Source organism: Parasteatoda tepidariorum, chromosome 5 (genome assembly GCF_043381705.1).
Source record: "Parasteatoda tepidariorum isolate YZ-2023 chromosome 5, CAS_Ptep_4.0, whole genome shotgun sequence".
NCBI classification, from domain to species: Eukaryota; Metazoa; Arthropoda; class Arachnida; order Araneae; family Theridiidae; genus Parasteatoda; species Parasteatoda tepidariorum.
In genome coordinates, this window is record NC_092208.1 from 1,723,174 (window position 1) to 1,746,872 (window position 23,699).

Below are 23,699 nucleotides of genomic sequence, written 5' to 3' on the forward strand. Positions count from 1 at the left end.
AAGGGCAAAAGTGTCCTGTAGCCCCCCCCCCCTATATACTACTATTAAAACTATATTATAACAAAATTTAGAACAATATTTTAACTTACTAAAATAATTTTTCATTATAATACATAGCATTGAATGCATAGCAACCATTTTGAAACAAAAGCGTGATTGAAAGTTAAAGACTAGTTGAAATAGAGAATTTAAAGAATATTTTATGGGTCTGTCTAGGTTTTTCTGAGAGATAACTATTTTGTGAAAATTTAGACATAATTTTTGAAAATTAAAAATTATACTAAAAAATCAACACAAATATGTTAAAAATTTGGATTTATTGTTTCTTACTAGACAAAAATAACATTTTAAGAAAAAAGTATTTTGTGAAATAATTCTACCGTTTTACCTAAAGTTAAATTTGTGAAGGTACCGGTAAATGGTAGTAAATTTCACTTGGATAGACCCCTGTACTTTAAGTATTAAAACAAAGTTTCAATTAGCAAACCATAACTTTAATTTAAAATTTCTTTTTTCTTCTCTTGATTTTTAAAATGACAAAATAAATGTAACAGATTGTGTTTATAAATGTAGTCATTCATCAAAAAATAAATAAATATTTAATTTACATATTTTTATATTATAATATTCATTTTTAATTCTATATCAAAATAGATAAGTTAAGATAAATTTTTTTTTTTTTAAATCTATGTACTCATAGAAATTTTTTTTCACAAAATTTCTTTATAGAAAATCAGATGTCAAAGATACTGCAAACATATTATGAGAAAAAAATACCAGTCAATAACCCTACGGCTTTAAATAGAGTTTGAAAGGGAAGAATGACACTATATCAGGAAAAAAGTATCTGAATTTATTGGCCTTTTTTTTTCTTCATTTTTTTGGCAAATTAGGGTAACTTCTTTTAATATAACCTCAAGCTTCAGAAATATACATTTTCCACCAATAAAATATAATGTAGATTTCAATTCCACGCTTTTTCATTNATTGGCCTTTTTTTTGGCAAATTAGGGTAACTTCTTTTAATATAACCTCAAGCTTCAGAAATATACATTTTCCACCAATAAAATATAATGTAGATTTCAATTCCACGCTTTTTCTTTCAAAGGGTAGAGTTTTAATTAACAATATTTACATTATTTTTTGAAAAAATTCATGTTTAATAATTACTTTAATCTGTACTTTCAATCTCAAGAATCAAAAGAATTTTAAAAATGCAATTTCAAATTTGTTGGAACTTAACTCACATCAAGAATGAAAGAAATTTCGTTAACTAAAATTAATTAATGCAACAATTTATTTAAAATAAATTTTGAAACTAAGAAAAGAAAATAATAAAAGTATCAATAATTTAAAGCACTGTTTTTTTTAGCTTTTATAAACAATATATATAAAATTTTTTTTTTGATTTAAATCAATGATTTTTTTAAAAAAATCATTTGATTTAAATCACGATTTAATCAGCTTGACAAACCCTGCCTAACACCTCTTGGACATGGGTCCAGTGCCCTACCAGGCTATATTGACCTTACTTTAACCATTAACATTCAACATACTGCAGCATTAGCAATAGCACTATCCGTGGAGAAATAAGAGAAATACTTTTTAATATTTTATTGCCAAAAATTTGCAAAAAAAAAAATTATTCAATGGAGAAATTTGAAAATATATGGGTAAACAGGAACAAGATATCATTTATCAAATTTTCATTTCAAATCAAGAGCTATTTGATTTATACTTACTTTTCTCGTTCATCCCAGTCAGATGGTTTTGAATCATTCGGATCATCAATTTCAGCTTCAGGGTTTACAGGGGGGCTGGAATCAATAATCAATGTCTTTTTACTAAAGAAAACCACTAACTATATTTTTAAACTGCTAAATTAATCACTAGCATAAAACTAAATAAAAATAGATGACTTACATTTTTTTACATAGAACAATTTAATAGTAGCAGAGCATTTTAATTCATCCAAATTAACCTAACCATAAATTTATAAAGGATCTTTCAACGGTATAAAAAAATTGGAGCTTGTAGAAGCATTAAATAAATATGCAAATAATTAACTCTAATGATTTTATAATTCTCATCATTATATGGCACTTTTCCTAAAATATCTTACTTTTACCCCACAACGTAACAACATTGTAAGGAAAAAAAGATATAATAATGAAAGTAGGCTGTTTAATTATTATTCCGCAATAGATAGTATAATAAATAGGTTTCAATAGAGATATAGGAATTTAAATATGACGCCGTATACTACAGTGTTATAAGCTGACCCCTGTAATGTCACATTACACCTTCCATAAATTTGCCAACGTTTGAATGATTCCTCAAGTTTACTCTTTTGCTTATCCAACTTAAGTAGAATTTAATCTTTAAAATTGGAAGATCGATTTTATTAGTTCATATTTCAAATATATTGCTAAGAAATTGTAGTCAAGTTTCCTTTATCAGGGGTCTGTCCAGATATTTTGTGAATATAAAATAAGTGTTAAGTCACATCTTACAAACAGGGTCCTGTTATTGCAAAAATTTCTAAAAACCTTTTCAAGTTTTTAAATTGTAAATAGATACAAAATTCTGCTCAACAATTGCTGCTACTAAATTAGAGATGCAACATACAAATATTTGGTACTTACCCTATACTGCTCAACACAGAATATTCATTTTGGACGAATAATGGAAACAAAATCACTTACATTTTTAATAATTTCAATTTACACATTTTAAATAACACAACTTAGTAATGTATCACTTTTAATGTGTTACGCATTAAGTAAACTTTAACAATTTTTAAATTTATTATATTTTATTTAAAAAATTGCCAGAAAATAATTTTTTATTCACATAATATTCTATTAATTAATATTATGAATAAATATAAATTGATCAGTTATTAATTTTAAAAAAATATATAATTTAATATTAATAAGAATGCGCACACAATATTTGTAAAAATAGAAATATTTCTAAAATACTACTTTTGGAATTAAAACTTAGGGAAACTTAGTTTGTCTCAAACAGTCCCCCCCTCCCCCCCGGAAGGGTTTATCTGATTAAGAAAACAATAATGAAGATAAACAAATTTGTGAAAGGTTTGATTAAAAGAAAAATTATTTTGTGTTTTTTCAGGGATGAAAGTATCAGTTAGCAAAAAAAGCTGAATTCTACATAAATGCAATCAAACATTATGAAATTAATAAATGTATGGAGCTTAAAAAGCTTTGAAAAAAGCTGAATTCAGAGTAAAAGCTGAAAACTTTAATGCCTGGTTTTTTCTAAACAGACTCCTGTTTATTGTCCTTTTAAATTTTTTTTTTTTTACCAGGATGACCGTACTTTCAACGCTTTGTCTAAGACTTTTTTTTAACATCTCTCTATGCATGAGATTTATACTATCTACTTGCCTTTTGAGAAGACATTCTACACATCTTATTATTTTTTCATCTTAGTATTTATTCATTCTACACAGCTTATTATTTAAAGGTATTTATTCCAAAAATAATCTTAAAATCACTTAAAAAATTTATTAATATCCCAAGCCAGAAAAAGATACTTATAAAAATATAATTAGTTGAGAATAATCTTAGCAAAGTAAATAGTTGTAATAGTAATCAGAATTAAACCTATTAACACAGATAATTTTACCAGTGTGTAATTATAACATAAACAGTGAAATAATTTTTTTCAAAATGCAATATGAACTAAAAAAAGGCAGCGTTTTTAAGGGATAGGTGCAAGCAGGGAGGGCCGCCCTTTTAAAAACAGTTAGGGAGAACACTGGTATACATAGGATATACAGTAACTTAATTTCTATTTTTAACAATGAAAAATCTTTGAATTTAAATAGACAATAAAAAATATATTTAAATCTGGTTAAAAACTTACTTAAAGTCTTCAAGTAGACTTCCTTTTTGAATACTTTGCTTGTCTACAAGAACTTCAAACTTACTGTCAGGATTGATAACTGCAATAAAAAAAAGAATCTATTTAACTTTTGGTTTTGTATAAATTGTGCAAAGATGTATAATCACTGAATAACAAAGTAAAAGATCATTAATTGATGAGAACGTCATACAAAAATTATTTGTTCGAAAACATGTGACATTCACATAAGGGTTTAACTATTTTTCAAACAGTCAAAGAAAAATATCTGAAAACACTGCAACAACTCATAGGGACAACATCTAAGCGAGGTGGCGATGGATTGCATGTTTCTCATAGTTTCGCACGTTTCTATACATTACATGATTCCAAGGTCCGGAAAGCCTCACACTATTGAAGAACTTATTTTACTAGCTGTAAGTGAGATAATACTCACCGGGTTGCACAAATCAGCTTTTGACATTGTAAAAAGAACTCAACAAAGTAATAGTAATGTACAAAGAAGGATTGGCAAAATATCTCAGTGCGTAGAAAATTCCTTATGCGAGTACTTAAAAATATCTGAATTTTCTATACAGCTTGAAGAGTCCACTTATCCAGGAAACAAAGCTTTTACTTTTAGCTTATGTAAGATTCATAAAAGAATAAAAATGTTTACCAAGAATTGTTATTTGCTAAATGTTTGGAAAGCGATGCGAAAGGTGAAACGCTATTGTCTGAAATAAAAGCTATACCTTTGACTAATATCATTTCTGTAGCTACTGACGGTGCTCCGGCAATGGTAGAAAGATACTGAGGTTTTCTGGCTAACTTACCACAAACTGCAGCGAATGTATTTTCAGTACATTTGCCAAACTTAACGAAGCTAATTTGAAATTACAAGATGACCAATTAAATTTAATCAAAACTAAAATCGTAAAACTGCGTTTGTTGCAAAACTTTTTCCGTATAAACAAAACTTGGGAAGAGGATATTGTTCTCTCAGTTTCAGTGCTGTAATGAACCTCATCACAAAAGAAAATAATAAATAAATAAATGATTAGAAATTAGTGCTTAAAAACATTGAGTCGGACATAAATACACTCTTAAAATCTCATCACGTTCATCCTAGTCATTAATTTTTTTAAATTTTATTTTAAACAAAAGGTATAATTTCAATAAATACTAATAGTTCAACAATTTTTTTTTTTTAATTTGTAATTTTTATATCGTACATATATGCAGTTTTTCACTTGGGTCCATGGCAGAGTTGGCCGAAAATTTAATCGATTACATTTTTTGATTACAGTAATCAGTTACTTGTAATCATGATTACAATTTTGATTACAGTAATCAATTATTTGTAATCGTGATTACAAAGTTTGATTACAGCTGTAATCATGATTACATAGTCGATTACAGTAATCAATTACTTGTAATCATGATTACAACTTTCAAAAATTTTTGATTACAGCTGTAATCATGATTACAATTTTGATTACAGTAATCAATTACTTGTAATCATGTTTCCAAGTAATTGCAATTACAAGTAATCAAAATATATGATTACATGTAATCATGATTACAAGTAATTTGATTACATGTAATTTAATGACATGTAATTATGATTACATGTAATCTAAATACACGATTACAAGACTTATTCTTATAAATGATTATATTTTACAGTAGATAGTATAATGTATTTTATAATGATACATTTTGCACGTATTTACACGTACTGCATTTTGTATGTATTTGTATACGTACAAATGAACGTAACTAAAATGTATGTACATATGATTTTATCTAGTGCATATGTTCAGACAGCTTAGTTTCACACACATGTACATACACCTATATTGTAAGTATAAAATGTATGTACGTATGTATATAGATAATAATTACGTATGTATGTGCAAATGATGTAGACATGTACATTTATACACAATGAATATATGCATTTTATGCAAATATTTGTGTATGTAAAATGTATATATATGTTCATGTACGCATGTATATACAAGCACTTGTTGTTTGTACGAACATACATACATTGTATGTACAATGTATGTCCCATGCATGCATGTGCAATTTATTTATGAACAGTATAATATGTGTATGCATGCACAATAAAGGTATATATGTAGTATGTACAATATATGTATGTATACATGTACATGATATGCATGTCCAATGTATTTATGAACATATACACAATATGTTCATGTTCAATGTATGTATCCAAATATGCATAATACACTTGCGTACGATTGTACGTACATTGGGCGTATTTATATTTTACATATATTCATGCATACATTCGACATGCATAACGTATGTACATACACAGATTTGAGATGCATATATTGTACAGATGTATATACATATAGCGTACAGATGTATATTCATATAATGTACATATGATGAAATGAACATATAATGCTCATATAATGTGCATATGTGTGTACGTATACAGTACATATGTGCATAAATATATTGGGCCTAATTCTTTCATACATGTATACATTAATACATGTGTACATGCATGCTATCCCTATCTATGCATATGGTGCAATGTATATATGTCCAATGAATGTATCCACGCATGTACAATGCACCTATGATCCATGTATGCATATCCATATGTACTATATATGCATGTACAATACATGAATGTATGTACCTACATTGTACATGCATTACACATATACATATGCACATTACATTTATGTCTAAATATGTGTACAATGCAATAAATAAAATGCATGTTAGTTATCTTTTAATGACTCAAGCAAGTTAAATGACAAAATCAAACGATATTTAAATTTAGTTTTCAGCTTTAATTGTTCTATATCATTTTGAAATTCTTTGAATAAAAAAATATTTTCAGGTATTTTCATGAAATGTCTGACAATACAGACTTTTTTTATTTTTTTATAACATAATGCATGATTCATAGAAATTTTTTAAATGGTAAAAAAAAAAACGGTAAATTTTATGTGTGGAAATAATATTTAGAAATTTAAAGAAATTTAGAATAATTAGTCGATATTTTATCGCCAAATTTTTGAGTAAAAGCGAATGATCGAACTTTATGATTGTTGACTGCTCAGAATTTTATGAAAATATTTAATCAGGGAATGATCCTCAAGTTAAGCTCAAGGATTACGGTAATGATCTATAAAAGTTGAGGAATAAGAGAAGTATCTTTTGCCATTAGTGGATATTTTATCGCCAAATTTTTAAAAAAAATTTCTTCAACAAATACAGAAAATTTTCAGAACATACAGGTAAACAGGAGATAGCTGTAAAATACAGGAGTCTTCTTAAGAGACACACGACCTTGACAGGTATGAATATAAAACATTAAATATTTCAGAAAAAAGGAAAGAACAACTCACTCAATGTAAACAAATGAGGTTTCTTATCCTTAAAAACATCATCTAATTTCGGAACATTTGCGGTACGTTTCCAGTGCTTCTCTTCAAAGCTTCCATTTTTAGGATTACGGTGTCGAAAAATAAAATGCAACTGAAATGAGTGAATGAATATTATTACATTTAAGTCAACATATATTTTATTATCACGAAATAAAATAAGATAGGAGAAGAAAAAAACTAAACAATCAAATAATGGTAATATTGAAAGCACCATTATCAGTATGGTGACACAGAATGAATGAAAATAATCTTATAGCAGAATTTGTTATTAATAATCTAATTATTAACAATGAACTGACAAGTAAATACAGCCAATTTTTAATTCTTTGATTGAACTTTCTGGCTGAATTCTTAACCTATAATTGAATAACTCATTGGTTATTTAACAATCAAATGTAATAAAGAATTTTTTGTCCAACAATGCATTACAGTATAAAAAACCCTCCCAATTAAACTGGACACGATGGCTGGTTGATGCGAATTCCACACCTAGCTCAGACCGACCACGATGATGATGTAAAATATTCTCAGTGGTAGATGGCAAGAGTCCCCTTGCCGCCAGGAAAAATGGTGGGAGGTTTTCCTATCCATGTAATGCAAACGTGGGCTAGTTCGATCAAAAGACTTCCATGAAGGTAAATTTCACTCAATACTTGATAAAGCCCTAGCAGCAAAATAATTTGGGCTCTCATTGGACCAATATTCATGAATCTTGCCTCAATAAAGATTTAAAGCAGAGTTCGTGATTTAAGGAAAGAAAAAAAAAAGATTTTTTAAAAATTTGAATCTGATTTTTTTAAAAATTTTAATCAGATTTTTTTGCTTTTTATTCTAATACACTGGAAGAACTTTGATTTATGACTAAAAAAACTTAATAAACGTTTAATCAAAATTAAAGTAATATTAAAACTATATTATAAGAATATTTTAGAAGCTCTAACTACCTAAAACAATTTTTCATTATAATACATAGCTTTGAATGCATAGCAATCATTTTGAAACAAATGCATGATTGAAATTTAAAGTATACTTTAACTATTAAAACAAAGTTTCAATTATCAAACAATAATTTTAATTTAAAATTGTGATTTCTCTTTTTTCCTCTTGATTTTTAAAATGACAAAATGTAACAGATTATGATTCATCAAAAAATAAATATTTAAATCTAATAATATTTATATCCAATAATTATATAATTTTATATTAAAATATTAATTTTTAATCCTATATATCAAGATAGATAAGTTAAGCTTAAAAAAATTTTAAAAAAATCTATATACTCATTGAAATTTTTTCTCACATAATTTCTTTATAGAAAATCTGATGATGTCAAATATACTGTAAATATATTATGAGGAAAATATACATAAATGTTTACTTTAATCTGTACTTTCATTCTCAAGAATCAAAAGATTTTTACACATGTAATTTTAAATGTGTTGGAATATAACACATATCAGGAAAGAAAGTAATTTCGTTAGCTAAAATTAATTAATGCAGCAATAATAAATTTTAAAACTAATTTATAATTATTAAACAGCAGTTTATTTAAAACTAAGAAAAAAATAACAAAAGTATCAATAATTTTAAATTTTTTTTTTTACTTTTTAAATCATTATATATATATATATATAGATCATAAATCATTTGAAAAATCATTTGATTTAAATTACGATTTAAATCAAGCCAATTTAAATCAACAAACCCTGATTCAAAGGGTTGTTAATTTCCGATATTGGTCCTATATAGAATTGTCTGATATCTTACAGCTATTTTACAACCAATATCGGCTCGATATGGAGTTGTGACATTTACCCGATGTTTTATATCCATTATTCAGCTAATATATTGCCATATATAGGGTGATATTTGCCCTATATAAGGAGCAGTATTAAAAAAAATCTAGGCATCCCAATATTCATCCCAAGGTAGATGTTTATATAGGACCCATACTGAAGCCAAGGTAAAATTGTTGCTAGGGAGGAGTTTCCTTGTCTTCTGGATGGGGTTCAAAACTAGGAGACCACGGAATTGAACGTAGGTGGTAGGGTTTGTCGATTTAAATCTGCTTGATTTAAATCGTTTCTTTTTTTAAAAATCATTGATTTAAATCTACTGATGTTTGCTAGTTGAAGAACAGGGAAAAGAAAATAGTTAAAGAACAGGGGTCTGTCCAAGCCAAACGGTAGAAGTACCTTCACAAATTCTACTTTAGGAAAAACGGCAGTTTCATAAAATACTTTTACTTCAAATTTTATTTTTGTATCCGGTAATAAACGATAAATTTATATTTTTGTGTTGATTTTTAAATATAATTTTTAATTTTCACAAATTATGTCTAAATTTTCACAAAATATGTACCTCTCAGAAAAACCTAGACAGACCCCTGAAATATTTTTAAAATTCTCTATATAATCTAGTCTTTAAATTTCATTCATGCATTTGTTTGAAAATGGTTGCTATGCATTCAAAGCTATGTATTATAATGAAAAATTGTTTTAGGTAGTTAGAGCTTCTAAAATATTCTTATAATATAGTTTTAATATTAATTTAATTTTGATTAAACATTTAAAGTTTTTTTAGTCATACATCAAAGTTCTTACAATGTGTTTGAATAAATAAAAAAGAAAAAAAAGAAGAAAAAAAAAAAACTGATATAAATGAAAAAAATCACAAGCCCTGGCTGGTTGTCGTAAACCCAAAATTCGGTCGGTTGTTCAACGACGGTTATAAAATAAAATTAAACAGGACAAAAATTAAAATAAGATTAGAGTAAAAATACCTTATGATCATTTCCACACTTGTCAGGACCAAACATGAGTGTATAAGGGGTCTTATCATGAAATTTACGCAAATCCATGTTAGGATCTTGAGATAAGAGTTTCAAATAAGCACCACCACATTCTTGCCCATTCTGAAATCGTACTTCATACCTACAAAATGTAAGAATAATTTTCAAGCACAAATAATTATCTACAAGGACATTCTATAAATTAATGTTTTGTTTCGTTATAGACAAGGTTGGCAAGTTTCTGCCGAGGTGGTTAAAACCACTAGTAGAAACTGGTTAAAACCCTTTTTTGCCACATTTGTGGCAGAAATTCACTAAATGACATAAAAGTAAGTACTGAGATTGACATAGAATGGATAATTCATAGAAAAAACAATTAAATGATAAGCGAAGTACAATTTATTTACAAAATTATTACCATTCAAAATCAAATATTACATTGTTTGCACTCTGCAGTAATCTATAACAAAAGACAAGTTTTGATGCAGTTTCTAAACATAAACAATTTCTCAATTTGCTATGCATGAAGGAGAAATTTGAGAAGATTCTCTCGAGTCCAGCAGAACTAGCAGACATTGCCATCATATAAATATTTAATACACTGCACTTTTTATATTTAATATAAACAAAATAATATATATTTACAAAGAATGAATTAAAAAGTTTGTTACAGTTACATTTTTCAGTTTACTTAAACAAAATGTCATTAAGAAATTACTAGAAATAATATAGAAGTTTTTTTTAGCTTCTGCCGGTTATAACCAAAAGCCAACCCTGGTTAAATATGTATTTATTAGCGGCCACCGAAAATTTTTTGGTGTCATAATTTGGGATGTTAGTGAGACTACAAGTCAAAATGTGAAGGAGTTTAATATAAGGGGAAAATTTTGTGTAGGGAGTATTTTGTTTTATTAGTGTCACATTTGAATTATTGGTCTTTACATGAAATTGTAGAATTTGTTATTTTTTTGCATTCGTATCGGGTTTCTGTCATTTTTCTTTAGTGTACTTGGAGTAAAAATGAGCATGATTATTAAAACATTAAAAAAGGATGGATTAAGAATAATTCAGTTTAAATTTTGCACAGAGTGCCAAAGTCATACAGCTCAGAAATCTAATCAAAACTTATGATAGCTATAAAAGTGACAATGAGTTCGTTCATAATCTTATTCAAAACATTCCAGAGAAAAAAAAGAAACTCAAGATAGAAAAACTAAAATTTGATAAAGCTGAAACAGAGACATTTCGTGAGCCGGCTGCAGAAAGCCAAACTAAATTACAATTGGAACAGTTGAACCTTACGCAGTTGGTAAGAGAAGGGGAACTAACAAATATTCAGAAAGAATTAACGTTCAGTCAAATCTTAAAGTCAGAAAGCTTAAATCGTGAAACAGCAAGTCTAATTAAAAGTGTAAAAACTTTAACCACATGGATTCCCAATAAAGCTGAATCCTTTAGTTATTTTTTTACTATCGATTGAAAAAGTTTTCCGAAAGAAAAATGTACCAGATAATTTAAAAGCTGAAATTCTGTTACACAATTTAGGAGAAAAAAAATAGCCTGTATATTAGTCCAAATAAATGAATAAAGTAGTTTAATTAAATCCTTGAATTGAATGAAAGAAAAAATTATTAACTCATTTAAACAGATTTATTATTTTTTTTATAAATAGTAATTGCTTGCATAATCAGCAAATTAATTCTACATTAGTATAACTTAAACTAACATTAGTTCATAAATATTGGAAATATTCATGTACAGTGGAAAAAAAATTAACCACTCAGAATAACTTTTGATCTAATGATCAGATCTTCACACTCTAGGACTCTATCTTTGATGGTTCGAGGGGGAGACCTCAAATATGCTACTAAACAAGAGCAGACTATATTTTAAGTTGCAAAATCAGACACAAAAACGTACTCTCTCTAAATAAACATTCTTTTTTTAAAAAAAGTTTCGCATTTCTGACCGCAAAAATATGGGGGAAGTCACAATCTAGGAAATATGGTCCCCACAGCTTGATCAGAAAGTGCAATCCAAAGTAGAAGGAATCAGAATAAGGGATTGGTTTAAAAACAAATATACTGCAATTTTATGAAAATGTGAATTTTTTTTATAAAAATATCAGATTTTCAAATTTGATTTAAAAATTTGGAACAAATCCTAAAAATTCAGAACAGTTGACAGCTATGAAATAGATATGAATGTTAGAGAAGCTTTAACAAAATTTTAAAAGAATTCAGACCACTAAAGAATACCTTAATTGTTTTTGCTAGGCTCAGTTTAAATTTTCAAACCTTTATCATGGTGTCGGATAAATTTTTTTTGGCAAATTTGACTAAAACCCTGGCTAATGAATGCACAATTGAATTTGGTGCCAAGCCATTTTCAAGTTTTGAATAAGGGCACCAAAGTTATGCTATTAAGATGTATAAACTTAGTATTTTTAATCAAGAGTGATGAAATCAATACATACAAGGTATCTGCTAAATCTACAGCTTTTAAATCCATGACTTCTACCAATAACTTTCCATGACTTACACAGGATAATACATTATTTAATTTAGTAAAAAAAAAAACTGTTTATATGAGTAAATTTTATTCTTAAAAGTAATATTGTTTCATGGGAGCAATGCTATGCCAATTTAAACAAAAGCATTAAAAAATAACTGAACAATTAAGTAAACTGAATAACAAATAACCCATGAGTTATTAGAGCATGGATTTAAAAATATTCAATAATGCTTTAAAAGAGCATTTACAAAGTTAAAATCTTTATCAGGCAAACTCAAATATGCCATTTTCAAAAAGGTTTATTCTAGGGATTATGTAAATTTAACTTCAAAGAAACAAAAGTTTCAACATCATTCCATGCACTATCAAATTATTTTAAATATATCCAAAAAATACAAATATCCACAAACACTGATCATGATGTGTAATTTATAAATCACACGAATATGGATCGCGACGTATAAGTTTAAAATCTCGTGAATACAAACCAAAATGCGAGATTTTTAAATTGCAGGAATAGAGTAGAAAACTAAAGACAGCAATCAATGAAGTTTAATTTGTTCACTAGATAACAAATTAAACTTCACCAATCACGTGAAAGTCACTGCAGAAAAAGTAGAAGGCAGAATATCAATAATGAAAAGACTTGCAGGAGCCAAATGGGGATGCAATCAAGCAACCCTGAATACAACGTACAACACATATGCAAAACCCATCATCAAATATGGTAGTTGAGGCCTTGATTTCTGCGGCAAAGAGTAATATTGACAAACTAGAAAAGGTGCAAAATAAAGCCCTTAGGGTTATCGTTGGAGCAGTAAAAACTACCACAGCAATGCAACTGTATACTTCCAACCCTCCCACCAACATTGAAATTCAAAAGCAGGCAGTCGGAAGTTACATCAAAATGTCGACCTCACACAGAGTAGAGTGGTTTCTAAATCAGGAACCCAGTACTCTCAAAACTCAAGTTTCACCAGTAGAAATATGTCAAAATACGCTTCAAGATCTCGATGCTAACATTCCTACGGAAAGCCCATATAAAATGATTAACCCACTTGAATATGTAGACATCGAAAATAACTTGACTGTAGGGAACCTAAGGAAAAAAGACAGTATCAAGGCAGAGCAGAGGGCAACTGCGTTGCAAATGATCTGCGAAAAATACCCAGAAAGCGACTGGCTACATGTATATACCGACGGATCTCAGATACAAGATAGATCTGGTGTTCTTTGCAGACTATTTTCCCAAAGCGCCCCCGTAGGTCATTATATGACCAATTTCGATGCAGAGATCCAAGCAATTTATCTAGCATTACAGAATCTAAAAACAAGATCTAATGAGTTCTTAAGGGTGGTTCTATTGGTAGACTCCATTTCTGCAATTCAAGCAATCACAGAAAACCAATGTTTTAAAACTAAGCTGTTAAACGAAATTCAGCTCGATATAAACCTCCTCGAGGAAATGAATAAAACTATAGTCATACAGTGGATCCCTTCACATATTGGTATCGAAGGCAATGAGAACGCAGATTATCTGGCAAAAAATGGAACAACTATGCCCCAAGAAATAACAACCGTCACACCTGATACTCTTAAAAAATATGTTATGAAAAAACTCAACGAAATAAATACTTATGATTTAACTATAAAATCAAAAGGCAAAATATTCAAGACAGTTGAAAATTTCTCTGTTACCAACCACATAAGGAAGCAGTAACCCATTTTCGGCTTAAAACAGGCCACGATTGCTTATCAGAACATTTATATAACATTAAAATTCTTCCCAGCAAAGCATGCCCAATTTGTAACACAGGTGTATTAAACTCTGATCACCTCTTATTGTGTAAGGGACTAGATAGGAACTCCCAGAAAAGTGGGAATGTCACTAAATTGTATTGGGAAGCAAAAGCTCTCATGAATTGTCAATAACCTTTCCTTTTTCATGTTAATGTTTAAAATTTTATATTGTTGAAATGTTTATTGATTCAAATGTTTATTGTTCTTTTTTGTTCACTTTACCTAAATTGTTGAATTGTTTCTTTATTATTTTTCTGCTCCTTTGTGATGCAATGAGCTGTCAAATTTTCTGGATTGAATTCCTAATAAAGCCATATGAAACACGCAATCACTTTGCTTTGAGTTATTCAACAAATCTAAAAGTGATTCTACTAAATGAGTTTGTATTACTCATTCAACAAAAACTTATTTCAATAAAAAATTATATTTCTATTAGCTTAACTTTCTATGAACTACAAAAAAATCTGATAAATTGTTTTTTTCTTTACATTTTAATTCCTGAACAGAAAACCATATAAAAATTATGTTCCAAAGAAGAGACATTTAAAGTAACCTCCTTGTCAGAATATTTTATTATGTTAATATTGATATTATTAAAAATTATACAAAATTTATATTAACTAGAAATATTAAAAATGTTTTGAACAAGTAAAAATCTTTATATGCAACAAAAAAACTTCAAATGTAAAAAAATAACTCTTATAAAAACAGTTTTATACAGTATACAAGAGCACTTCTGCTTTAAACCTAACAATGGAAGCCATATAAAATTGAAAAATCTTGAAAATTCCTATTAGGAAAGAAAGTCAAGATTAAATTGAAGAGCATGATTCGAAACCTTGGATACAGTACAAGTAAGCCGCCGGATCGGCTGAGAGTAAAATATGCCCCATTTAAGTTCATTTACTTTTTAGACTAACAAAAACTTTCTAGCTGATGGGTATTTGTGGTGTGACAGTTGCCTTCCACCAGAGATGACAGGAGTACAAATCCTAGCTGAGATGATTGAATTGTATCAATAATCTCATTTTCTAAAAAGGTTGATAACTAAAGTGTTAACAATTTTCAAATTATTATTTTTTTCATTCAAATTGATTTTTTTAAAGAATTTAAATTTAAAAAATAAATAAAAAAGATACTTAATGTATTTTTTAATGAAATATATTTTGTATATAAATTTCTTTTTTTTTAAAAATTTTTTTGCAATTTTCTTTTAGATTTTAAATTACTTAACCACTACACCACAAACATATATCGACTGGAAAGTTTTTGTTAGTTAAAAAGTAAATGAAGTAAAGGAGCATGTTTTACCCTAAGAGCAGATCGGGCGGTTAATCCTTTCCCTGGTTTTCAATCACGATCTTTCATTTAAGCTTTGCTTTAAAATTATGCTTTTTTTGTTACTATATTCACACCTGCTTTATAAACCCCGGGTTCCGCTAAAAGAAGCCTGATTACTTAGGGTTCCCGTAGCCGAAAAAAATTGGGAGCTGCTGATCTTCAAAATAAGTCTAGGGGGTTGTTGAAGAATCAAACAATAATTGTTAAACCAGACTAGCATCTATCGTGCAATCTCCAGGAAAACAATAACAAATAATAAATTTAGAAAAATCAAAAACAATACTTTAAAATTGTATCTTACTGCAAGATAAAAGGCTTGTTATCAAATAGAAATGGTTTCTCCAACCTAGATGAAATGGCATGATGGCGTGCTTTTGACTAAAAAACAATATACATTTAATATTATTAGCACATAAATATCACAAAAACAAAGAACATTTGAGAAGAGATCAGGGATGTATTGAATATTCGGCCCCCATGGCAGAATTTTTTCGAGCTATCTGCGACAAAACTCTCTAGCACTAATGTCATTCTGCAAGATACTTTTAATAATAACAAACATATATGACACTAATTTAAAATAACAAAAAAGCTGTGTTTACAAAATAAAAAATTATTAATTGAATATGTAGCAATTTTTAATTCTAATATTATGGGTGATATTCTTGCATTTTGTTTGGAGGGAAAGCACAAATTATTTCCTTCTTTGCATTTTGTAAATAATCATCACAATAAAAAAATAATTGAAAATCTTAAAATACGTAATTGTCGAATCACGTGAATCGGATTCTTCAAATATTTCGTTTTGAGATTAGATTGTTGAAATAAATAATATCATATATAAAAAATATTGGATTTATAAACTATGGAGAAATCAATAGCAATAACTGCCAAAAATTTTATAGAATTATTGCCTTTAAAAGTAAGTACTCAAATGCATCATTCGAATTTTTTATATTGTTTGAAATATATCGGAATATTTAAAAAAACATGTGAAATTCAATATCAATAACTGCCGGAAATACAGATTTAAATATTACCTGTAAATTTCTGTAGAAAATAAAAGTAAAATTTTTTGCTACAAAGTTTTTTTTTTTGGACGGATTGAATGAATTTAATAAAGAGTAATCTAAAATTGTATTTTTTACTATACATTAGAAATAGTTTTTACACATATTTTTTAAATTTTAAAACTTGCAAATTTAAGTTCTGAAAGACGAACGAAAGAGCAAAATTTGAAAAATTGTAACTAGATTATTTTATACGAAGCCAAAATTTTGTATCACAGATTAAAAAAAAAAAAAAAAAAAAATTATTTAGGCAAGTAAATTCTGTTATTTTTTCAGCACTTTTAGTTTTCAGAATTGAGAATATTTCTGTTTTGCTCTATTTATTTTTTGTGTTTCGTTTCTGTGCTTTTCTGCTTTTATTATAGAGCAGTATTTTAATGCAGCGTTTTTAAGAGATTTAATTCTTTAATTGTCACATGTACAGCAAGTTTTTTTTTTGTTAACTTTTCTTTTCATCAGCATTTTCATTATGACAGCAATTTTTATCTATTCATCTTCTGCTTTTTTGTTAACTCTTCTTTTTATCAGTGCTTTTATTATGACAGCATTTTTGATAAAGAGTTTCTTATGAAGGCTATTTTTTTGTCATTTGGTTTCTTCTAAAAATACAGCAACATGAAAAAGTTAAATCAAAATTTTTAGTTAAAAATTAACAATGATTTTTGTTTTAGTTTCTTCCTAGCTTTTTTTTCAAGAAAGCATTTGTTTTTATTAATATTTTTTATTATAACACTGCATTTAAGAGTGTTTCGATTACAGGGTGCGTAGCCAAATCTTTGAATCAAAAATAAGCACTTTTTAAAAACTTTTCAAGCACTTCACAAAAATTTTAAAGCACTCTAAAAATTCATATCCAATCAATGATATTATTGAAAAACAAAAATTTTTTATAAACAGTTGTAGCGTTAAAAAAACCCCCCAAAAAAACGGGCGTAAATCGAAACAATCAGCACTTTCCCACATCACCGAGTGAATTCAACTTGACCTTGAACTCAGAACAAAAGTACCCTTACCCCCTACGTCAAAAAAAGTGTTCAAAGTAAAATAAAATAAACAAGAATAAAATTAAAATAAATTAAAAAGAAAAGCATTTCATAAGGATCTAATATTCTCTATCCGAATTGGAGCACTCGGGTTTCGATTTCAAGTGTGCGCGCATGCGCAAGTCAAACTCCCCATTTTTCGTGAAATTCATGGGATCCACCAGATATCACTAAAGGGAAGAAAAATAATTATTCGGAAAAAAAGCACTTTTTAAAAACGCCAGCTGAAAAAAGCACCTTTAAAAGCTTTTCAAAAACAAATCCCCAAAAAAGCACCTTTAAGTACTTTTTACAAACGCTACGCACCCTGGATTAGATTTCACTATTTTTTCTTCAGTTTTTCTTGAAAATACAGTAGTTGGAAAACTAAGACACTCAGTTTTAAACGTTTCATTCAAGAATTAAGATCGATTTTTATTTTTCTGTTTCGCTTTTCTATATTATTTTTATTTTTAAAGAAAAAAAAAATGATAGTGAAGCATTTTTAAAAGCGTTTCTGATAGAATATCTTAACCAAAAAAATATTATTCTAAGCATTTAAGTTTTGTTTTTAGAATTAAGGGGATTTTTTTTCTCTCTTTTTTTTAAAAAAATTATTCAATATTTTAGTTTTTTTTTAAATATCTGTTTGTCAGTTTTTTTTATTTATCTCAAATATTTTTAATAGATAACTATTATAGTTCTTTTTCCTCTTTAACCCATACCAATAATTTAGCAACGTTTTGATCACTTTTCAACAATGTCTAAAAATTTATCTATAAATAAAAAGTAATATTTACTATTGATTTTTTTTAAAAATGTTGCTATTCGACCGATTTTTTTTTGGGCCAAATATTCGATATTCTGTCAAATCACTATTGGTTAATCATCATTAAAAGAAATCATACCTTTAGCACAAGACCAAAATCTCCATTAAGACCATTTTTCTCAGCTTCTTCCACAGACCATTTGCCTAAAAATTAATTAAAGTTAATTAATCTACAGTTTGTTAATTAAGTTTGCAACATTTGATGACATAATTTTTATAAGTAAGAATTACAGTGTTACTATTGAATTCAAAGATACTATCTAACTTTTATAAAACTTAAAAGATAGTCTTTATTCTCTGAAAATTTACCTACAAGGGAAGCGTGACTCGCCAATTTTGAAATAAACTAGTGGGATATATGCCTAATGAGGAATAATTTTAGGGGGCAACATTCATTTCGGCCCACAGAAGGTCCTGTGAGAGATAAAAAATAATTAAACATATAAAAAAATCGGTATTTTATTACTTCAATGCAGACTATTAGTTATTATAATTATCTCATACTCCAATTAATTTTATGGTACTTTCACGTACTATATAATGCATATTTATTGTCAAAATTGATTACGAAAATGTTATATGTCTGTAGTGTTTCAGAAAAACCTGTTAGGTTAAAAAAAATGTACATCAAATTTTTTTTCTCCAAATTAATTGGAGTATGTAATTGCAAATTAATTAATCAATTACTGATTAATTAACCATTTAATTAAAAATTAACTGGAGTATGATACAATTACAATAACTAATAGTCTGCATTGAAGTAATAAAATATCGATTTTTCTATATATTGAATTATATTTTATCTCTCACAGGACCTTCTATGGGCCGAAACGAATGTTGCCCCCTAAAATTATTCCTCATAAGGCATACATCCTACTATTTTATTTCAAAATTGGTGAGTCACTTCCCTAGTTTCCCTTGTTAGTATCTGTATACAGAAAAAGCCGATAGATGAGATGAAAAAAATAATATAGTAAAAATAAACTGCTTTGTTTACAATTGACAGTTGAAAAGTCTAAAAATGTAAACGACTCAAGAAAAGTTATAAAAAATAACTAGTTGAATAGCTGTTCCCAGTACAGGCAAAAAAACAAAACCAGCAATTAATCAGTACTCAACAACGCTACAACATAATTAATACAGCTAAAATAAATTTAATTTTCTCATTATTATTTTTTGTTTCTGCCCATGATTATACATTATTAGATAAAGAAGAACAAGTTTTTAATAGTTCGTTCATCAAAATAAAAATTCAGTACTTTAAGACATACAGATGATGTTCAAAATTTATTAGAATTAAAGGATTTTTTTTCTTCTGTTTATTCCTTTCAAAGGCCTATAAAATACATCTGTATTAAAACTTCATAGTTTTAATAGATAATTTAACTTACATTTGTATATTTGGCTACTACATTCACATCGCTCATTGGGTTTATTTGACATACCAAATAGAAAAATAATTAAACATCTAAGAAAGTGCAATTAACTCCCTTTTTGATTAATGAGAGCTATCAAGCATTACTGACGCTATCTTTCAAATCATCTGCAATTTCATTATTATAAATTTGCACTAAGAGTAGATATTGAACAGATAACCTATAAATTAGAACATATAACAGTATGATAATAAAAGGTAGAGATGTTACAAAAGAACTCGGTAACATAATGCAACACAGTGCTACCAACGAAAATAAAATAGAAGTATTAAGGCTAACTTATAGACAAAGTTTAAAACAAGTGTATCAAAATAAAATAATTAAAAATACATACAACCAACTTTTAATCCCTTTGAGGACGACTTTCCCCACTGGTAGTAAATTGGAATTGGAATTACTATTTTCGGCAGAAACATATGCTGTATTTTGAAAAAGCTTATGGACTACCACTATAGTATTACATATTTCATTTTATCCATCTTTGAAATGCCGACCCGGTTTTGGGTTTACAACTACTAATATTCAACTCCATAGCTTTGCAGGGTTGCCACAGTAAAAAAATGAACAAAAATAGTTGCTTTTAGTAGCCTAAAGTATGAAAATAGTTGCCTGAACAGGAACAAAAATTTATCAAAAATAGTAGCCAAATAACTAAAATTATAGCTTAATTGTCAAATACTATTTATGCTCCCAATAAAAAAAAAGTTTTGTACAAATATGAAAGGTATACATATTAGAAAATAGGTACCTAAATAAAAGTCGAATTACAATAAAATATGAATGCTAATAGAAGGAAAAAACAATTAAAAATAACAAAACTGCCCCTCAGAGAGAACATATAACAAGTACTTTATTAAATCCAATGGAAATTTAAATTTTTGGCTCTTCGGACATAAATGATTGTATAAAAGTTTGCTTTCTTTTATTAACGTTCTGAAAAGTAACGTTCATTTTTGAGAAAAAACTTTGCAAAGAGTAAAAAAAATCTCCTAATAGTCGCCTATTCCTGAAAATAGTTGCTTTTTTTGCCTTTAAAGTTTGTTTTCTTTTATTAACGTTCTGAACAGTAACGTTCATTTTTGCAAAAAAACTTCGCCCAGAGTTACAAAAAGTCTCCTAATAGTCGCCTATTCCTGAAAATAGTTGGGTTTTTTTTTAAAGCCTTTTCAGGCAAAAAAAGTCGCCATAGGTCGAAAATAGTAGCATTTTAGTAGTCTGTGGCAACCCTGCCTTGTAATTTTGAACCCAATCCAGAAGATAAGGAAACTCCTGGATCAGTACCCCCAGAGGTATTGATTTGTTTAGGGAATACAGAAGACTTTGCGACTCGACAGTTTTAATGTGCATCAGTCATCATTTACTACACCAACCAGGCTATCTCAGCCTAGTATTACATATTAATATATAGAAAGCATACACTTTAAATATAGAAATAAAAATTTACGTCAAATGCGTAAAAGTTGGCAAGTATGAAAATAAAACTGGAAACAGAGCTTCTTTTTATTAAAAAAAGTTCATTTAATTGTATTTTCATTTAAATTTTAATAAAATCTGTTTAGCTTAACTAGCATTCTTAACAGATAGTTTATTAAACATTAATTTGATCAAAACTTTCAATTTTGACAACTGTTAATTTATAAAAAGGGCTGGCAAGTTTTTGACACATGACGGTTATTACCATGGTTTTTAACGTCATGTCAAAAACCCATAGTTTTGGCAAAACTGTATTTTTATTTGAGTTTAACTGCTTATAACTTAAAATTAATTTAATTTTTAGGCAATAAAATTAGAAAAAAAGTTGTTAAAAGATATTTAAGAACAGATTCATGCATTTTCCCAACATGATTATATCAAAACATACTATTTGAAGTAAACTATTAGGATACAAAACAAAATTTTCAACATTTCCAAGCATCATTTTGTTTGGCAAATTACATAGCCTGGCACGACAAGCCTGGGAAATCCTTTTTGAGTTTCCTTGCAACATTGCAATAACCTTTTGTTATCATTATCCTCAATGACAGGCTTCCCGGAACTAGACTGGTGGTCTTCCATTGAAAGAATCTTCTCGAATTTTGGACTCATCCATACTCAAAATTTGTCACTTGCTATCGTATGCTTCGGCACAGTGACTCCGACTACTGAACATGTAATTTTATTTGTAAATAAGTTTTGTTTAATGTGCTTTTCCAACTGAATAAAAGCCTTTAACTTGACAAAATAACAGTAATTCTTGACTTAGAGTTTGTTAGTAGTTACAAGTTTTGTTTAGCTTATTTCTAATATTTAAGAAATGCCAAATTTTAAATTCTTCTCTTTAGTTCTTGAATTTATTAATAGTTCCAAGCTTTATTGTTTGCTTGTTTATTTCTAACAATTAAGAAGTGCAAAATTTTGAATCCTTTGCAAATCAAGCTATAATAATAAAAGTAAGTAGCACTATTTTCAATAAGTATATTACAATATTTCTGTATGAATGTATATCCTTCTATAAGAATACATGCATATAGTTTCAAAATAAATAGCAATCATTTACGACATTCATTTATAAAGGCAATTATGTGAAAATAATATATTGTCCACTATATGCCATAAATTAAAGAAAACAGGTTTTTGACGGTTTTTACCGGTAAAAACACGGTTTTTACCACTGTCATGTCAAAAACCAGTTTTTGATGGCAAAAACCCAACCCTGTTTATAATGGTAAAGCTTTTCTGTTAGCATGTGCATGTTTGATTGAGACATTAGTCTATTGATAAGTACTTTTCGTGTGGTTTAAGTCATGTGCTTATGGTCTTAGACCAGCAGACCACCCATGGCATAAAAAATGTCCCACATCAAAATAAAATGATAACTTCATTAAAGAAATTAAAAAAAAGTCACTACTTTACCATCATATTTGGCTATTCCTGCTTCAACTCCATCTTTTTTTGCTTCTGACTGAATCCATCTATTTAAGTAAATAAAATAAAAATTATATTTTACAAATTTCTTTTAAAATTATCAATGATTTTAAAACCGTAATGAATTATAAAGACTAGAAGAAAAAAATTCCCCTTAAAAATAAAAAACTCTTTTAATATACACACAGTTATGGCATGCACACACATGAACAAAATAAAAAAAGCTGATAGCTAGTTTGGAGGAAGAATCTTATGACTGTAAATTGTTCTGCAAGCACTGATTGCTTTACAGCCTCTTGGGGGTTGCAACCTTTATCAGTGAAAGGCCACTTGCACAGGAGGTTGACTAACGAAGGGTCGCACACAGATTTAGTCATGTTGGTGGCAAATAAAATTTTTATATATACAGTGTTATAAGCACTAAATTTTTTATCAAAAAGATAAGCAGTATATTTGCTGAAAATTAAACACTTTTAATTATTAGAATTCATTCAGAAATGAAAAAACTGATACAGTATGGAACCAATTATCCGGAACGATCGGGACCATCGCTATTCTGGATAACCGATTTTTTCGGTTTTCTGAATCGCTACAAAAAGCCGTTTTTTTATTGTTAAACCCAACAACAACAAAAAAAAAAAATATTTGGAAATAATCTTAAAAATCATTAGTGTATTAC

At 28.0% G+C, this 23,699-nt stretch overlaps 1 protein-coding gene across 1 annotated transcript in view; it reads right to left on the bottom strand.

Moving 5' to 3' along the window:
- The window catches only part of LOC122268228 (Calnexin 99A), a gene marked incomplete in the record, with an annotated part of 65,053 nt that overhangs the window by 28,685 nt on the left and 12,669 nt on the right, over positions 1-23,699 (bottom strand). The window contains 7 exon segments of the mRNA XM_071180911.1: positions 1,743-1,817; positions 3,895-3,973; positions 7,275-7,404; positions 10,096-10,246; positions 16,061-16,137; positions 18,760-18,824; positions 23,009-23,067. Of these exon segments, the coding sequence (XP_071037012.1) occupies positions 1,743-1,817; positions 3,895-3,973; positions 7,275-7,404; positions 10,096-10,246; positions 16,061-16,137; positions 18,760-18,824; positions 23,009-23,067 (636 nt within the window).